The sequence below is a fragment of the Protopterus annectens genome, chromosome 8.part1, assembly GCF_019279795.1.
Source record: "Protopterus annectens isolate FY-2018-M chromosome 8.part1, PAN1.0, whole genome shotgun sequence".
Taxonomy (NCBI): domain Eukaryota; kingdom Metazoa; phylum Chordata; order Ceratodontiformes; family Protopteridae; genus Protopterus; species Protopterus annectens.
This window is the reverse complement of record NC_056742.1, coordinates 490,688,384-490,708,055: the sequence shown is the minus strand read 5'-3', so window position 1 is coordinate 490,708,055 and position 19,672 is coordinate 490,688,384. Positions and strand designations below refer to the sequence as shown.

Sequence of the window (19,672 nt, the reverse complement as noted above, 5' to 3'; positions counted from 1 at the left end):
GGAAACATGAGCCACAAAGCATCATAAAAAATTATGTTTGTATCAGATGGGGTCACACATTACCAACAGTTCAAAGGATAGATGCTAGAAAACCAGATGTAATGGTCCAAGAAAAGAAGACAAAAGTAGCACTGATCATTGAAATCACCATGCCCAGTGACTACAGTGTCCAGCATACAGAGAGACACAAAGTCATAAAATACCAGGATCTGCAGGCAGAAACGAGAGCAATGTGGAAGAAGGATACCCACACAGTTCCAATAGTAGTAGGAGCAACGGGTCTTATAACTTAGATATGTTACCGATATATGTAACTCCATACGAATTGTAGACGGAGTCATTACTGGGCACATTGTGGGCAATGTGGAAGAAGGATACCCAGACAATTCCAATAGTAGTAGGAACAATGGGTCTTATAACTTAGATATGTTACCGATATATGTAACTCCATACGAATTGTAGACGGAGTCATTACTGGGCACACTGCAGACAATGTGGAAGAAGGATACCCAGACAGTTCCAATAGTAGTAGGAGCAACAGAGCTTATAAAAAAGAATCTACAATCATGTTTAGATAGGTTACCAATCCATGTAACTCTGTACGAACTGCAGACAAAGTCATTACTGGACACATTGCGGGTGCTGTGAAGAGCACTTCTGGCTGACATCAAAGATTGAAACAATACTAATTTCATGAACTTTAATTGTACTTTGACTTGGGAACGGGGTCTATTCCCATCATGGTATTAGAAACCCAGAAGACTTGGAGAAATGAAAAAGGAAGAAGCTATGTTGTTACTAAGTGCCATACACAGATTGCTCCCAGTACTGCAGATTATATTATTTTACCAGTACTACTATCTGTATTTGTCTTTTTAGATTTATATCATGTCACTGACCAGATTTTGTCACATTGAACAGGCACTTTGGAAGTAAAGTATACAGTTGTACTACGTTTGTCCCGATCTTGTGTCGCAACAGATTAAATTATCAGTAGTTAATAAAAGAGCTAAAAAACGATTTCAGATACAAGGAAGTAAGTAAGCTGTTTACTGTGAGCTTATCTCCCAAGTTAATGGTTTTTAGCTTTACTGCAGCTGTAGGAATAACGTTAATTTGTCTGACATTTATAATTCCATTGTGCTAGCTTGTTTGGTTGCTAATTTGTCAGCTTGGTAGATGGACCCTCTTCAGGTGCAACCTGAGCCCAAGTCAAAGTAAACTGTATTACACTGAGGATAGATAGTTGCTTGAGGTTTAACAAACACAGAGGAGTGACAGTATGAGAACTTTTACAGTAGACTTTGAGTCTGCTGCTTTGAGTATTAAGATTTGCATGAAGTGAAGTACACAAACGTAAAGAGAATTATTACAACATTTAGTAGCTGAAAAGTGTGTACATTAGGAACGTTTTTGAATTTCAGCAATTGCAGCATAATTTAAATAGACTAAAAAACTGAAGCATGGAACTGGTGAGACAATGGAGCTCTGCAGCCTTAAAGCATGGATTGGTAACCAAGAATACATGAATAACATCCTAACACCTCGTAATAAGATTGGAAAAGGACTGCTACTACAAGCAAGGATTTCACGTTATGTAAATTAGCAAGAAATACAGCCTGCCACATTTGTGCATTTGCCAACAACTGTAGAACACTGGCATTCGTTTGTAGTTGTGAAGTGCTGTCAGTTTCATTTGAAAGCTGCCTGATGTATGTCCATTGAAGTGCTCTGTCAGTTTCATTTGAAAGCTGTCTGATGTATGTCCATTGAAGTGCTCTGTCAGTTTCATTTGAAAGCTGTCTGATGTATGTCCATTGAAGTGCTCTGTCAGTTTCATTTGACAGCTGCCTGATGTATGTCCATTGAAGTGCTCTGTCAGTTTCATTTGAAAGCTGCCTGATGTATGTCCATTGAAGTGCTCTGTCAGTTTCATTTGAAAGCTGCCTGATGTATGTCCATTGAAGTGCTCTGTCAGTTTCATTTGAAAGCTGCCTGATGTATGTCCATTGAAGTGCTCTGTCAGTTTCATTTGAAAGCTGCCTGATGTATGTCCATTGAAGTGCTCTGTCAGTTTCATTTGAAAGCTGCCTGATGTATGTCCATTGAAGTGCTCTGTCAGTTTCATTTGAAAGCTGCCTGATGTATGTCCATTGAAGTGCTCTGTCAGTTTCATTTGAAAGCTGCCTGATGTATGTCCATTGAAGTGCTCTGTCAGTTTCATTTGAAAGCTGCCTGATGTATGTCCATTGAAGTGCTCTGTCAGTTTCATTTGAAAGCTGCCTGATGTATGTCCATTGAAGTGCTCTGTCAGTTTCATTTGAAAGCTGCCTGATGTATGTCCATTGAAGTGCTCTGTCAGTTTCATTTGACAGCTGCCTGATGTATGTCCATTGAAGTGCTCTGTCAGTTTCATTTGAAAGCTGCCTGATGTATGTCCATTGAAGTGCTCTGTCAGTTTCATTTGACAGCTGCCTGATGTATGTCCATTGAAGTGCTCTGTCAGTTTCATTTGACAGCTGCCTGATGTATGTCCATTGAAGTGCTCTGTCAGTTTCATTTGACAGCTGCCTGATGTATGTCCATTGAAGTGCTCTGTCAGTTTCATTTGACAGCTGCCTGATGTATGTCCATTGAAGTGCTCTGTCAGTTTCATTTGAAAGCTGCCTGATGTATGTCCATTGAAGTGCTCTGTCAGTTTCATTTGAAAGCTGCCTGATGTATGTCCATTGAAGTGCTCTGTCAGTTTCATTTGAAAGCTGCCTGATGTATGTCCATTGAAGTGCTCTGTCAGTTTCATTTGACAGCTGCCTGATGTATGTCCATTGAAGTGCTCTGTCAGTTTCATTTGAAAGCTGCCTGATGTATGTCCATTGAAGTGCTCTGTCAGTTTCATTTGAAAGCTGCCTGATGTATGTCCATTGAAGTGCTCTGTCAGTTTCATTTGAAAGCTGCCTGATGTATGTCCATTGAAGTGCTCTGTCAGTTTCATTTGAAAGCTGCCTGATGTATGTCCATTGAAGTGCTCTGTCAGTTTCATTTGAAAGCTGCCTGATGTATGTCCATTGAAGTGCTCTGTCAGTTTCATTTGAAAGCTGCCTGATGTATGTCCATTGAAGTGCTCTGTCAGTTTCATTTGAAAGCTGCCTGATGTATGTCCATTGAAGTGCTCTGTCAGTTTCATTTGAAAGCTGCCTGATGTATGTCCATTGAAGTGCTCTGTCAGTTTCATTTGACAGCTGTCTGACGTATGTACATTGAAGTGCTCTGTCAGTTTCATTTGACAGCTGCCTGATGTATGTCCATTGAAGTGCTCTGTCAGTTTCATTTGAAAGCTGCCTGATGTATGTCCATTGAAGTGCTCTGTCAGTTTCATTTGAAAGCTGCCTGATGTATGTCCATTGAAGTGCTGTCAGTTTCATTTGACAGCTGCCTGATGTATGTCCATTGAAGTGCTGTCAGTTTCATTTGACAGCTGCCTGATGTATGTCCATTGAAGTGCTGTCGGTTTCATTTGACAGCTGTCTGATGTATGTCCATTGAAGTGCTCTGTCAGTTTCATTTGAAAGCTGCCTGATGTATGTCCATTGAAGTGCTCTGTCAGTTTCATTTGAAAGCTGCCTGATGTATGTCCATTGAAGTGCTCTGTCAGTTTCATTTGACAGCTGCCTGATGTATGTCCATTGAAGTGCTGTCAGTTTCATTTGACAGCTGCCTGATGTATGTCCATTGAAGTGCTCTGTCAGTTTCATTTGACAGCTGCCTGATGTATGTCCATTGAAGTGCTCTGTCAGTTTCATTTGACAGCTGTCTGATGTATGTCCATTGAAGTGCTCTGTCAGTTTCATTTGACAGCTGCCTGATGTATGTCCATTGAAGTGCTCTGTCAGTTTCATTTGACAGCTGCCTGATGTATGTCCATTGAAGTGCTCTGTCAGTTTCATTTGACAGCTGTCTGATGTATGTCCGTTACAAATGTCAGCTTGGCAGCTGGTTCCATCGTGCAGCTCCTACCTTGAAAAGTTATTTTTTTACTAATGGCAACACCAAATGGTGGTCTTATACCTCTAATTTCAGGCCCCAGGCAGAGCTTGTAATTGGTCGTTGTTTGATCACACTGTTATACCCTGGCAAATTGAAATAAATAAATCCATACATACAAGGGTAAGGGTGTTGTCACTGTTAAGTTTAAATGAGTAGCTGGGCATCCTAATGCAAATCACTAATGCAAAGTGATGCCATGAGTGGGGAGTGGTATTTCATTAACTTGCATATGACAGATGTGAGCGGAAGACTGTCTCTCTGCATCACAGGCAACCAGTTTGTTGTTTTGTAAAATTAAGCAATGATGACTTCTGTGATTCGCCAAAACATAAAGATGCAGATGTAGTTTGCATCTGGCTGAAGTAGTCCAGTATTGTAGGCCAAATTCAGTGCAATCTGTTGCAGGTTAATTAACTACTAAAATGTGATGTGTACAAGTCACTGTGGCTTGATGACCCCCCACCCCCCAAAAAAAAATGCTGAAAAAAAAAGAAAAAGCAGTAGTCATGCTGACCCCCAGTGCATTTTTAACAGATTTGTGGGATAGGCTTCCACTTGCTGCCTGATGTGCTGAATGGCACGTGGAACAGAGAGAGATAGAGAGGCTTCCTGAAGACTAAAATAACCCACATTATTCCACTTTACAAGAATCTGAGAAGGACAGAGGCTGAAATCTGTTGACCTGTCAGTGTGATGCTCATTACTGTAGCTAGAGAGGGGTGAAAGGGGCAAATGCCCCGGGGAGCAGAGTGTTGGGGGACATGATTAGCCATCCCATCCTGATTGTTCTTTAGTGTACAGTATTGGCTTTTAAAAGCCAGTATTACATTTGTGTTCACACTGTAGCACTCTGTGGTCTAAACTGTAGAAACTGCTTTCATATTTCTAGCAAGCAGAGTGCTACACTTTAAAACAAAAAAACGAAGATTTGTTTCTTTTTGTTTTCAATTAAAATCTGAGGAAGGGGGGGCTAGAAGGCAGGGTGCAGAAGTAGGCCCTGATAGCCTGTATGACAGCCCTTCCAGATGGCTTGTGACATCTTGCTCTAGTATGGCAATTATCTAATTGGGTGGAATGAATGAACAGTCTTATTGAGGAAGGCTTGACGGTTGGCAGGCACGTGGGCAAAAAGTACCTCGAACAAATGCATCCTCATAATGCCACATGCAGGCCATAATTTTTGTAGAGGAATCTAACTGATATGTGTGTGTGTGTGTGTGTGTGTGTGTGTGTGTGTGTATATATATATATATATATATATATATATATATATATATATATATGTATATGCATTACATATAGTCTTCCTCCATTTTTCTTCTATTCCACTTTCCCTTGTCGTGTATTAAAATATCTCTTTGTAATTCTGGTTTTGTGTGTGGATAAAGGTTTCTGCACAACTTTCTGGGTTATATGTGACGATGTTAAGTTGTCTATCTCGCCTTCATTCTTGCTGGATGGGTTCGGAGCCGACCTCGGCTCCGACTCGGCCACTCTAAAAGCTCGAGAGTTGGTTCCACCGGCTCGAGGCTCCCCTTATATCCCACAATGCTAGGCGAGAGTTACCTCAGATCTCGTTTGCCGCTACAGCTATCGAGGTGTTGGTTTTCTACCGGTTCTTGGTAAGTGACTTTTCTTGTGTAGTTAGTCTATTAAAACCCCTTTAATTTTAATAATTTTACTTATTTCCCTTAGTTTAGAGAAATTCTTATCCCCTTTCTTAAAAATTCCTGTTTTTCTCCCTCAAGAACTTTAAGTTCTTCCCTTGGGCCTACAGGCCTTTTTTCTTTCCCTAGTGGAGAGTGTGTGTTATTTTTCTTTTAAAAAACCTAGTTAGTGGTTTATTTTATTTTAAATTAGGCAGGGTGTAATTAGTGTGTTTGTGACTGTGTGTGTGATTACACCTGTAGATATGTCTAAAGAAGCAAAGGTCTCCGGATTCAAGAAGTGTGATGCGTGCTGTCAGAAAATATCTCTGACAGACGCTCACACTTCTTGTGTCTACTGTCTGGGACCTTTGCACCTGCAGGACTCCTGTGCTGTGTGCCATGGCTTCAGCCCCAGGGTCCTGCAGGAAAGAAAAAATAAATTAATTTTAAGGGGCTTACTCAAGCCAGAGGATTCCCTTTCTGTATCTACAGGGAAGCCCTCTAAGGCATCTAGGTCTTCGGCTCCGACAACTGAGCCGAGACCTAAGGTTTCTAAACCTCTGTCTACATCGGCTCCGGCTGGAGCCGATGAGTCTCAGTCCACAGTTTTTGTGGTTCCCTCGGCTCCGGCTGGAGCCGAGGTATTAGAAATTCCCGTGTTGGCTCCGACCAGACCTTCGGAGCCGACAACTAGGAAGAGGTCCAGGTCACCATCTCTTGGCTCCGTTCATTCGGCTCCAGGATCTCCCCTGCTGTCTGAACGGAGCCAAAGATCTCACTCCTCTAGGTCATCGAGGCTGTTGGATCATGACCTTCAGAGGGTAGTGAGTTGACTTCTTAAGTCCGAGGCACTGGCCCAGATGCTTCAGAGCCCGACTCATCAGTCGATGCCTGCCCCGGTCCATCAATATATTCCTCCTTCGACTCTCTTGAGCTCGGAGCCGGGTCGCGTCGGAACCGAGACTGTGATAGCTTCGAAGCGATACAATTGTCTTCGGCTCCGTCGTCGGCTCCGATTTCTTCCTTGGAAGAATCTCGGCGCCGGACTTCCCTCGTCGGCTCCCGGGGGGTGGGTGGCATCGGACCCTTGTCCGACCCCCCTCTCCCTCTCGGTGCTTCAGCGCTGGTGAGTTCGGCTCCGACATCGGCCTCGGAGCCATCACTGTCGGTGCCGAGGGAGGTTCTTAGCTTCTCGGAGCGGGGACCTCTGGCTTTGCCTGACAGGGGTGCATTCGAGGTCATGCGGAGTGTGTTAGAGCCTGGCTCTACTCCACAGTCGGCTCCGTCTGCCCCTCCCTCTACGGTGCCTCAGGTCAAGTCGACTCACTCCCTCATCCCGGACCGCAGAGAGCCAGCTCCTCAGGAACCCCCTGTGGGGATTTCATCCTCTTCCGAGGCCTCTCCTGATTTGGCAGAAGAGCCCCCTCGGAAGAGGAAGTGTAAGAGGAAACACATTGACTCATCTGAGTCCATCACGTCTGACACAGATTTAGATGATTCTGAGGGTTCCCCCTGTTCCCCTTCTGAAGATGTCTCATTTGCAGACATTCTAGAGATCCTGAAGCAGAGGGGAAATTGGCCAGCCCTCAACCCTTCGGAGGATGAATCTGTGTATCTTGAGGCGTTTGGCTCTCGCCCTTCCACCTCCTGGGTGTCCCCCCCCCTTTGACCCCCTCATGCAGGTGGTTGTTAAGAAGGCATGGACGGCTCCTGATTCAGTGGACCCCACTCCCAGGAGACCCTCCAAGTTCATAACGGCACCAGCAGACAAACAGTTCTTAACAAAAGGAGTTTCTGTGGATGCTATGGTGGTAGCTGCTGCCACTAAGAAGGAGCTTGATGATCCTTCAGTACCTGTCCATCCACCTAACAAGGAATCTAGGTCCATGGACCGGTACGGGAAGCGGATGTTCTCGTCAGCGACATTTACCATGCGTTAAGCTGAACTACCTATGCCATTTTACTCGTCTTCAAAGGGACTTGATCAAGGAAGCGAGTGAAATGTTAAAGGACCCTTCAGCTGCGGGTTTTCAAGATAAGATGAACATGCAGCTGGCTACCCTTAACTCCATAACCAACTCCTCCATGCCTTCTTTCTTACGGCTGATGGAGCGAGTAGAGCCGCAGGGACAGGTGTGGCCTTACGTAGGCATGCCTGGATGCGGCTATGCAATTTTGGACCCCTTCAAGGCGTCTTTCACTAACTCCCGTTTGATGGATCATCTCTCTTTGGTCCTCAAGTGAAAGAAACCTTGACTAGGTGCGAAACTGATGGCAAGACCCTTTCTGCCGTCGGAGTCCGTTTTTCTACTCCTTCTAGGCCTTACCCCAAAGGCCAGAAAGGTGGAAAGATGTGGTTCCGTAAACAATCTCAAGGGACTTCGCCTGACGACAGAGTCGTTTCCCCGCCAGAGGCAGAGGCGGGAATAACAATGGTAGATGTCGCCCTAGGGGCAGGGGGGGTCCGCAGAACCAGGGCAATCGGGAAGCCTTCTCTGACAAGCCCTTTCAGCATCCCTGAGGTGTTGCCCGACTGCCCACCTTCGGAGGCAGTCGGGGGAAGATTGTCACTGTACCCAGAAGCCTGGCTATCCCTGACTCAAGACAAATGGGTACAGTCCATCATTTCCGAAGGCTATTCTATCCCCTTTCTTCGCATTCCAAACCAATCAAAAAAATCCCTTCCAGATGTTCCACCCGCTCAAAGGGATCTAAGCGGTTTTGGAGATTTCAAAACTGCTTGCAAAAGAGCAATTCAGCCAGTTCCAGCAGACCAGCAAGGATCCGGAATCTACTCAAGGTTCTTTTTAGTTCCAAAGAAAACAGGGGACTTGAGACCAATTTTGGATCTAAGTATCTTGAACAGATCAGTCAAGAAAACAAGATTTCGGATGGTCACGCTGCAATCCATCCTTCCCCTTTTGGGCAAAGGAAACTGGATGTGCTCTATAGACCTTCAGGATGCGTACTATCACATAAAAATGAACAGACGCTCCAGAAGATTCCTCCGCTTCAGGCTGGGAACCAGTCATTTTCAGTTCAGGGCCCTGCCCTTTGGTCTCACCACTGCCCCCTGGGTGTTTACCAAATGCATGGCAGTGGTAGCTTCTCACCTGAGGCGACAAGGATTCCAGGTGTTTCCATATTTGGACGACTGGCTCCTCACAGCTCCCACCAAGCATCTCCTTCTGATGGCCAGAGATTACACTTTTCGCATTTGTCAAAAGTTAGGCATTTCAATAAATTGCGAAAAGTCTGTTTTGTCGCCTTGTCGTGCTATTACTTTCATAGGCGCAAATCTAGACACAGTAGACATGTCTGCGAGACTAACACATCAGAGAATAACAGACATTCACAAACTGGTCTCACTCCTTTTCAACAACAACAGAATCAAAGCCAGGTTAGTTCTGAAAGTGTTGGGAATTATGGCGGCCATACCTCTGCTTCCATTAGCCAGATTCCACATGCGGATCCTTCAATGGATGCTCTTTACTCAATGGTCATACCAGCAACTTCCAATGTCTCACACCATTATGATCACGCAAGCGTGCAAAAATCATCTCATGTGGTGGATGTCTTCCCCTCAGCTCTTGTTGGGAAGACCCTTTGTTCCACCCCCTCCGGTTGCTACTCTGACAGCGGATGCCTCCCTGATCGGGTGGGGGCATTATCGGGGCAGGACGGTCCAGGGCACATGGCAACCAAACGAATGCCACTTGCACATAAATGTTCTGGAGATGAGAGCAGTGCTTTTAGCGTTGCAAGCCCTTCAAGACTCTCTTCCCTTGGGAACGATTGCAATCCAGACAGACAATATGTCTGTAGTGTGGTACATCAACAAACAAGGCGGAACCAGGTCATACCCCTGTGTCGAGAAGCACTCAGATTGTGGCAATGGGCGATTTCTTCTCAGCGGTTTCTGATAGCAATGCACATCCCCGGGAAGTCAAATCAAATTGCGGACAAGTTGAGCAGAGCTATCCTCATGCCTCACGAGTGGTCTCTGAAAGACTCTGTTGTGAGAGAAATTTTCCTCAAGTGGGGTCAGCCTTGCTGCGATCTTTTTGCTACTCCCCAAAACAGCAAGTGCAGAGAATATTTCACTCTATTCCCTTTACCAGGCCAACCCAGCAGAGGCGCTCTAGTCCAAGTTTGGCCCCGGGGACTTCTGTATGCATTTCCTCCCTTCCCACTAATCTCTCAAGTGATACAGAAAGCTATCGCTCAGAAGGCCTCATTGATCCTCATTGCTCCTTACTGGCCTCGACAGGTGTGGTTCCCCTTTCTACATCGATTTCTTTTGGAGCGACCGTGGAATCTGGACCTAGTTCCAGATCTTTTGATCCATCAGTCGGGTCAGTTTCATCGCTCCCTCCCCTCTCTGAACCTCACTGCTTGGTTCCTCCAGTTCCAACCTTAGCCAGGCTTCCTCAATTATCTCACTCCGTTCGAGATATTTTGATAGCTTCCCATAAATCTTCCACTCGGAAGATTTATTTGAGTAAGTGGAAACGCTTCACATATTGGGCTCAAGGAAAGGACATAGATCCTTTCACTGCTTCCATCAATTAGTCCTTGAATTTCTAGCTGAACTCTTCCATGCAGGTTCATCTCCCTCTACTCTTAAAGTTCAATTGGCAGCTATTTCTAACTTTCATGTGGGTATTTCTGAATCTGCCTTAATGTCCCACAAGCTTTGCAAAGCCTTTTTGAAAGGAGTTTTTCTTCTCAGACCTCCTATAAGAAATCCTCCTTCTCCTTGGGACCTAAATTTAGTACTTGCTTCTTTGATTCTTCCCCTTTCGAACCTGCAGTCTCCTGTTCTTTAAAATTGCTATCATGGAAGACTCTTTTTCTGGTAGCGATTACTTCAGCTAGAAGAGTTTCAGAGCTTCAAGCACTCAGCTGTCGACCTCCTTATCTATTGTTTCATAAGGACAGAGTATCCTTACGAACTAACCCGTCCTTTTGCCTAAGGTGGTCTCGGCGTCAAATCTAAATCAAAGCATTGACCTCCTGTCTTTTTCCAGAATATTCCAATAGGTCTGAACAAAAATTACACTGCCTGGATGTTCATCGTCAATTGAGGTACTACTTGGATAGAACAAAACAATTCAGAAAATCTGATCAGCTGTTTGTCTCCTATGCGGAAAGCAGAAAGGGACTTTCAGTTTCAAAGGTATCATTATCCAGATGGCTGACATCTTTGATTTCCCTTGTATATGACATTAGACACCAAAAACTGCCTAATAAACCTAAAGCCCATTCCACCAGAGCTTTGGCTACTTCTTTAGCCTTCCAAGACAGACTGCCTATTGACACCATTTGTGCAGCGGCTACTTGGGCTACTCCTCACACTTTCATTTCTCATTATAAGTTGGACTTAGCTTCTAGGCATAGAGCTAACTTTGGTTCCACTGTTCTCAGGAGTCTGTTCCGTTAGGCCACCCGGGACAAGGTGCTAGGGACGCGGTCCCATCCAGCAAGAATGAAGGCGAGATAGACAACTTAACATATAGAAGTTATGTTCTTACCATAACGTTCCATGTTAGTTGTCTTCTTCTCGCCTTCTTCTTGCCCCACCCTCCTTCCCCTGGCCTGGACAGACCTAGAGGAGTTGTGATTGTGACCTCTCTTTCTACCACCTCTTTCTTAGGCATATGCTGTTGTGCATATTTCCTGGTTCAGGATGTAGGTCACCCTTCTTTCTTCCTGTTGTTAGAGGTGGACTCTGTTTAGAGTTATTCTGTTACTATTATAAGCTGGGGTTAGCTTACAAACGAGATCTGAGGTAACTCTCGCCTAGCATTGTGGGATATAAGCGGAGCCTCGAGCCGGTGGAACCAACTCTCGACCTTTTAGTGTGGCCGAGCCGGAGCCGAGGTCGGCTCCGAACCCATCCAGCAAGAAGAAGGCGAGAAGAAGACAACTAACATGGAACGTTATGGTAAGAACATAACTTCTATTTTTACTTGCTGTCTGAGCTGCTGCTGCCAAATGGTAGTTCTTAACACTTTTACTATAATCATCTGAAGGGTAAGAAGCTGATGTTTCAGTGGATTTGTCTGCTCACCCCCCCACAAAGTGTTTACACTGGTTTACTATGAAATTTACAAGTGCAGGTTCAACAGAAATGTTACTGTCAGACCAAGGTTGGTTGATTCCCGTTTTTGCTGACCTGTACTATTGCAAGTGTGCAGTTAAGCGAATGTCACAGTACATTTGCACGTCATCGGAATGATGACTACAGATCATGGTACAGTGGGGATCGGGAAATTACTCTTTTGCCTACTGTAGTGACATCTCAGAGTTGGAATATATTATTTGCAAGGGGTGTGGGGTGCGCAGTAGGGGCATAGCGCCCTTGCAAAAAGATGACATTACGCAGTAAGTTGTAGTTGTGACTTGCATCACAGAATGTCGAAAGTGCGAGCTCGAATGTTTCAGTATCCGCACTTTGACATTCTGTCCTAATTGATATGCTGAACTTCTTGCATCTTATTTGCAGATGTTAATGGATTTTTTGTGTACTTCGATATTCTGATAGTAAACCGTTTACACCACTAGAACTGTGATTTCTAAAACAGCAGTTTTATGTAGTTTTACAAATTCATTACAACTTGTAAAATTAAGTCTAAAAAAGTTCAACTAAAATGTTTGTATGAAAAAAATAAGGAATGTAAAGACAAGGCTGAAAAGAAAGGCTACTAGGGGGAAAAAAAGTTAAGAAGCTTCTCTCAACCTCTGGCTGTAGTGGAGACAACCTTGAAGGTTCCTACTATAGGGACGATGCAACCTGTTTGAAAGGGTGAGAAAGAAGTTACCGGCTTTGCCTTTTTTGGTTGGAGAAAAGACCGAGTCACATAACCAGTAAATGCTATGGTAAATAGCAAAGCTTTTTTAGGCCTTGCATATCCTGTTGGTGTTGCTGTTCTGTGAATCCCAGGACCTTCTCTGTCCATATGGCTTGTGCTCCCAATACCAACCTTATTTCCAAACTTCCACCAAGTTCTGTGATTCTGTCATTTTTCCCCAAGTTGCCTTACCTCTGTCAACTAGAATTCAGTGAATTGAGGTGTTGTAAGGGCCATATACCAGTCAAATGGTGTGGTTGGAGATTTGGTGATGGGAAGCTACCAGCTAGCCTAGAAAACATGAACTTGTGCCGTTTCAGTTTCCTCTCATCCTTGTTTTCCATTTGCTTATATTGCAGGTGATTATCAAATTGTTTTGGAGCATAACAGTTGGTTGGAGATTGGTGTGATGATTAAGGAGTTTGCTTTACAGACACAACGAACAGCATTTGATTCTCACCTTTGGCCGTTGCCTGGTTATTGGCCAGGTGTGTAATAGTCTGTAGATAGACTGCCTAGTATTTATCTATGAACCTATTTGGCTCAATAATATAAATGCATTTTTACTGGCTTGCTTGTTAGTATAGTGGAGAGTATCAGGCCCAGCTAAAATTTGCAAAACAATGCATCAAGTCTCCCAAAAGCATGTGGGGAAAATGTGTTATGGTCTGATGAGACCAAGGTTGAACTTTTTGGCCACAATTCCAAAAGGTATATTTGGTGCAAAAACAACACTTTGCATCACCAAAAGAACACCATCATCATGGTGAAGCATGGTGGTGGCATTATCATGCTTTGGGGTTGTTTTCTTCAGCTGGAATTCGGGCTTTAGTCAAGGTGGAGGGAATTATGAACAGTTCCAAATACCAGTCACTTTTGGCCCAAAACCTTCAGGTGTCTGCTAGAAAGCTGAAGATGAAGAGGAATTTTACCTTTCAACATGACAATGACCCCAAGCATACATCAAGATCAACAAAAGAATGGCTTCACCAGAAGAAAATTAAAGTTTTGGAATGGCCCAGCTAGAGCCCAGACCTAAATCCAATAGAAAATCTGTGGGGTGACCTGAAGAGGGCCGTGCACAAGAGATACCCTCGCAACCTGACAGATTTGGAGCGCTTTTACAAGAAGTAGTGGGCAAATATTGCCAAGTCAAGGTGCGTCATGCTGATAGACTCCTACCCAAGAAAACTGAATGCTGTAATTAAATCAAAAGGTGCTTCAACAAAGTATTAGTTTAAGGGTGCACACACTTATGCAACCAGCTTATTGTACGTTTTTTATTTTTTATATTTTTCCCCCTAACAGATTTGTTTGTTGTTCAATTGAATTTTACAGGTTATAGGTCACATTAAAGGTGGGAAAAGTTTTGAAATGATGTAACGTGATCTCATTTTTTTATATCACAAAAACCTGACATTTTAACAGGGGTGTGTAAACTTTTTATATCCACTGTATGTCTGAAAGAATCCACATGCTATGGAATAGGCTCAACATCTATGTAACAGAGTTCATCCCAACCCTATTCAAACAAAACCTTGACAATTTGATGAGAAATTGTAAATTTACCCTGGTCTGACCCATATGTTCGTTACTGACAGAGGCCGTCAATAAGAAAAGTATTATCCTGACTACCCCCCTCCACACACACACACACCCTTACTTACCTCCCTACTAACATGCCCCCTCCCACATAGACACCAATGATACCCTAACCCATTTAGATCACAAGTGAGTGGCTAGGCTTATAACCAGCTCTAGTGCTTGTTAGCCTAGTAACAACCTATGAACATTGCTTAACCACTCGCACTGTTCTTTTCAGACTCTGCTGACAGATATGAGCAGAAGTCAGAGTCGTACCAGTTCTTATCAGTGGGTTTAAATGTGTACTCACATTCCCTCATTAAGTTTTTACTTCACACAGGATGTGAAATTATGGTCAGTATTCTAGGCAGGCATGTGACATATTGATGCCAAGAAGCTGTCAGTAGAAGCTTACATTATTAAGTAAATGTATTTTTGTATTGAGTTCTGTCACCATTTGCTGAAGGGCAGCAGTAATAAGAAAAGTACTGATGGATCCATTTGTTTGTTTGAGCAGATTTTTGAGTTCAGCATCCAAGAAAACCAGTATACAGCCTGGAGCAGGCAGTTACAACAGCATGGTTTGCACAAAGACTGGATTGAGCGGGACACACCCATAACACATCTGAACTTTAACCCAGCAAAGCCCAACCAAATTTTACTGCATGATACATACATGCTGTGCATTATTGACAAGACATTGGTGAGTTATCTGAGTGTAATGTGTCATATGTTTTTGTTTAAAATACTTATGTAAGCATGTTTTAAAGTTAATCTTGTTTGTGAAACACAGGCTTATGAGCTGTATTTTATCAAGTTAATTTGATTACATAGTTTTCTAGAAGTACATGCCACTGGCTTTTACCTGAATTATTAGAAGTCTCATCTAGTTTAAGATGAGCCATATCCACTGGTCCCCATGTTTAGTGACTGAGGCATTCCACATGTCTCCCAAGCCATCATCTGAAGTACACTGGAAAACCATGGGTAGACCAATGGACCACGTGTCTTCCTCCAGCTGTGAAGGAGACTTTTATGATATTAAATGTGTGCATTCATTGTACCTCAGGCCGTGACGTGGTAATGTATGATATTAAATGTGTGTATTCATTGTACCTCAGGCCATGATGTAGTAATGTACTATATTAAATGTGTGTATTCATTGTACCTCAGGCCGTGACGTGGTAATGTATGATATTAAATGTGTGTATTCATTGTACCTCAGGCCGTGACATTATAATGTATGATGTTAAATGTGTGTATTCATTGTACCTCAGGCTGTGATGTGGTAATGTATGATATTAAATGTGTGTATTCATTGCTCTCTGTAGTATGAAGGGAGAGTTTGTCATAGCATTTGTACTTTTAAGCCTTGAATGACGGATTGTATGGTAGCATCAGTACATTCGTTATCCTAAATACTGGAAAAGAGGGGTATGTAGTTTTAAGAGCGGTTTCCATTGTCCTTCAGTTTGTGATGGACAGTGTTCTTGGTATTATGCCGTGCCCTGTTATGTTTGTCCTTTCATTGTGTTTCAGGCAACGGGGGGAGAATGCCTGGTACTAAATGCAGTTGTGCATTGCATTTCAAGCCATGAAGTAAAGTAAAGATGATATGATAAAAGTGCATCAATTCACTTAACTTCAGGCTGTGAACAGAAAGGTGTATAATATCAGATGTGCCCAGTCACTGTACTTGGGTCACAGATGGGAACAGTTTAAGATGGTCATTCATTTTCTGGTACCAGCTTTGCTGTGCTCAGAGCCCTGGGAGAACCAGAGTCTCCCCAAGCAGGCAGTTGGAGTAAAGGCACAAGACCAAACCTAACGTGTTAAAACAGGAGTAAGGTGTTGCACCATGGGTAAGATGTTGAACTAGAAGTAAGGCATAGAACCATTTTTGGATGTTGTAAGATTTGGTATTCAAAATATAAATAGTAAGATGAGAGACAAGAGCTTATGCTTCTGGTTATATCTTTTACTTTCAAACTGCTGCAGCAATGGACACAAAACCAGACCACATAGTGTACATATGTCAATACAAGCAGTGTTAACTTATTCTTGCAGTAATACTACAGCATGTTTGTAGGCAAGTCGTGACATACAAATGTCAGTAAATAAAAAATAAGTAAATATGGGACTCTGATACAAGTTAAAGGCACCATTGTTATTAAAGACCTGCACACCTATAGTACAGTCTCCTTTTTGGAAGGAAACAATTTCCCATCTTTTTGGGGAGATGGCTAAACACCGCAATGACCATCACTGTATAGGCACCCGCTTTGTTTTGTGTATGTTTGTATATATGATTCTGTACTTTTTTGACATATCAATATATACGACTCAAAGAATCTCCATGTCTCTTAATATTGTAGAGCACATAGAAATCCATAACTCCTTAATACAATGGAGTACAGTAAGTCAGTACTACAGTTCAGTACTTTGCAGTTCTAAACCACCTGACTTAGGTGGCTTTCTGAACATTCTCCCACATTTTGAATCCTTAGGGATTCTGTAGTTTGCATTACTGCCATGGTATTAGGAACTTTGTCTGATGACAATTTTCTGATAGGCTGATCTCCATACTCTGAATTCTAGCACTCTTTTCTCCTCCTCAATGTCTCATTGAAGTTCCTTTTCGGACATACTATTTATTATTTTTATTTTTATGTTTGTGTTTGCTTTCGGATTAGAGTACTGACCTCCATGGACCTTTTTCAGGCTTGGGCCTCTGGACAGCTGTCTTGACACTTTTCCGTCTCTGAAGACATCTCAACTGCAATACCATATTTAGCACTGAATTTTACAGTCCTGTTTGCATGTTTTTTGTGAACCTGGTGAAGGTGTACGACCAAGTATGCTGGAATATCCTGTGGGAGATCCTACAGGCATAAGACCACAAAAGTTGGAATGTCCTTTAGGAGATCCCACAGGTGTATGACCATATAAGAAGTGTCCTGTGGGAGATTCTGCAGGGATATAACAACGTAAGAAGTGTCCCGTGAAAGATCCTACAGGCATATGACCACATAAGGAAAAGTGTCCTGTGGAAGATCCTGCACTGGATGAGAATTGTTCTGTGGAAGATCTACAGGCATATGACCACATAAACTGGACTGTCCTGTGGGAGATCACACAGTAGTGTGCTGCTATTGCATGCCATTTGGCTCCTGTGTTTGCAGGGCAATAATTGTGCCCACATTCTTGGTATGAAGTCAGATACATTTGAGTTGGGCATAGGATTCCATTCAGGGCATGCTTTAGCTCTCATCCTGTTCATAATTTTCAGGACTAGGATGTCAAAGTGCAGCTAAGGTTTGGATTGTAACCAGTCTGGGGACATGACAGTTGTGTCTCTGTTAGCTGGTAATGGTGTCCTCTTGGCCTTAGCTGACTGACCCCCAACTTGCACCAGAGCCATTTATCAATGAGTTTGAAGCTGTTGGAATTAGAATCGATAGTTAAAGTCTGAGGTCATGGCTTTTTCCCAGAAAAGAGTAGCATGCTGTCTGCAGCTTGGGAAAAGAAGCAGCTCTGTCAAGTGGAGGAGCTTTTAGTATCTGTGAGTCTTGCTAGTGAGTGAGTGTAGCGAGAGAGAGAGAATGGGAAGGCTGGGTGGCAGATGGGTTCAGCAGTACTGCACGGACTTTACTGGACTGGGGTGCTGAAGTTTGAGCAGAGTCCTAAGATCATGAATCAGTCTGTGTCCCTGTCCTCATGTGTGATATTGAATTTTGCATAATGACTAAAAGGATGAGATCACAGATAGCAGTGGGAGTTGGGTTCCGTGGCAGTATAAAAGGATGAGATCACAGATAGCAGTGGGAGTTGGGTTCCGTGGCAGTATAAAAGGATGAGATCACAGATAGCAGTGGGAGTTGGGTTCCGTGGCAGAGGGTTTGGGGAATGGGGGATCTTGGAACTGGTATATATAATTAGAGGATGCAGGGTATTGGGGGAGTCTTGGATTTTGTGTATACAGTGGATATAAAAAGTTTACACACCCCTGTTAAAATGCAGGGTTTTGTGATATAAAAAAATGAGACCACAATGAATCATTTTATAACTTTTCCCACCTTTAATGTGACCTATAACCTGTACAATTCAATTGAAAAACAAACAAACCCGTTAGGGGAAAAATATAAAAAACGTACAGTAAGCTGGTTGCATAAGTGTGCACACCCTTAAACAAATACTTTGTTGAAGCACCTTTTGATTTAATTACAGCATTCAGTCTTGTTGGGTACACACCTACCATCAAATAAAGAGAGACTGATTAACTCCAAATGAAGTTCAGCTGTCCTAGTAGGATTTTCCTGACATTTACTCAGTTGCCTGCTACAGCAAAAGCCATGGTTCGCAGAGAGCTTATAAAGCATCAAAGGGATCTCATTGTTGAAAGTTATCAGTCAGGAGAAGGGTACAAAAAATTTCCACAGCATTAGATACACCATGGAACACAGTGAAGACAGTCATCAAAAAGTGGAGTAAATGTGGGGCAACAGTGACGTTGCAAAGAACTGCACTTCCCTCCAAAATTGATGAAAAGACGAGCCGAAAACTGGTCAGGGAGGCTGCCAAGAGAACTGCAGCAACACTGAAGGAGCTGCAGGAATTTCTGGCAAGTACTGGTTGTGTACTACATATGACAACAATCTCCTGTAGTCTCCATATGTCTGGACTATGGGGGTATGTTACAAGATGGAAGCCTTTTCTTTACACAGAAGAACATCCAAGCCCAGATAAAATTTGCAAAACAATACACAGTATCCCAAAAGCATGTGGGAAAGTGCGTTATGGTCTGGATGACACCAAGGTTGAACTTTTTGGCCACAATTCCAAAGTGTACATTTGGCGCAAAAACAACACTTCACATCACCAAAAGAACACCATCCCCATTGTGAAGCATGGTGGTGGCAGTATCATGCTTTGGGGTTGATTTTCTTCAGCTGAAACTGGGGCTTTAGTCAAGGTGGAGGAAATTATGAACAGTTCCAAATACCAGTCACTTTTGGCCCAAAACCTTCAGGCTTCTGCTAGAAAGCTGAAGCTGAAGTTGAAGAGGAATTTCACCTTTCAGCATGACAATGACCCCAAGCATACATCCAAATCAACAAAAGAATGGCTTTACCAGAAGAAAATTAAAGTTTTGGAATGGTGCAACCAGAGCCCAGACCTAAATCCATTAGAAAATCTGTGGGTGACCTGAAGAGGGCTGTGCACAAGAGATGCCTTCACAAGCTGACAGATTTAGAGCGCTTTTACAAGGAAGAGTTGGCAAGTATTACCAAGTCAAGATGTGCCATGCTGATACTCCTGCCCAAGAAAACTGAATGCTGTAATTAAATCAAAAGTTGCTTCAACAAAGTATTAGTTTACGGGTGTGCACACTTATGCAACCAGCTTATTGTAAGTGTTTTATTTTTTATATTTTTTTCCCCTAACAGATTTTTTGTTTTTCAATTCAGTTGTACAAGTTATAGGTCACATTAAAGGTGGGAACATTTTTGAAACTATTTATTGCGGTCTCACTTTTTTATA

The 19,672-nt window shown here is 43.0% G+C and overlaps 1 protein-coding gene across 3 annotated transcripts in view; it reads left to right on the top strand.

Moving 5' to 3' along the window:
* The window catches only part of UTP4 (UTP4 small subunit processome component), an 881,210-nt gene that overhangs the window by 764,657 nt on the left and 96,881 nt on the right, over nt 1-19,672 (top strand). For 2 of the 3 annotated variants that reach the window (XM_044082023.1, XM_044082022.1), the window contains exon 15: nt 14,649-14,834. The exons of the other annotated variant lie outside the window; for it this stretch is intronic. In XM_044082023.1, coding sequence (XP_043937958.1) covers nt 14,649-14,834 — 186 coding nt within the window. The remainder of the gene's footprint in view (nt 1-14,648; nt 14,835-19,672) is intronic. 3 annotated transcript variants of the gene reach the window in all.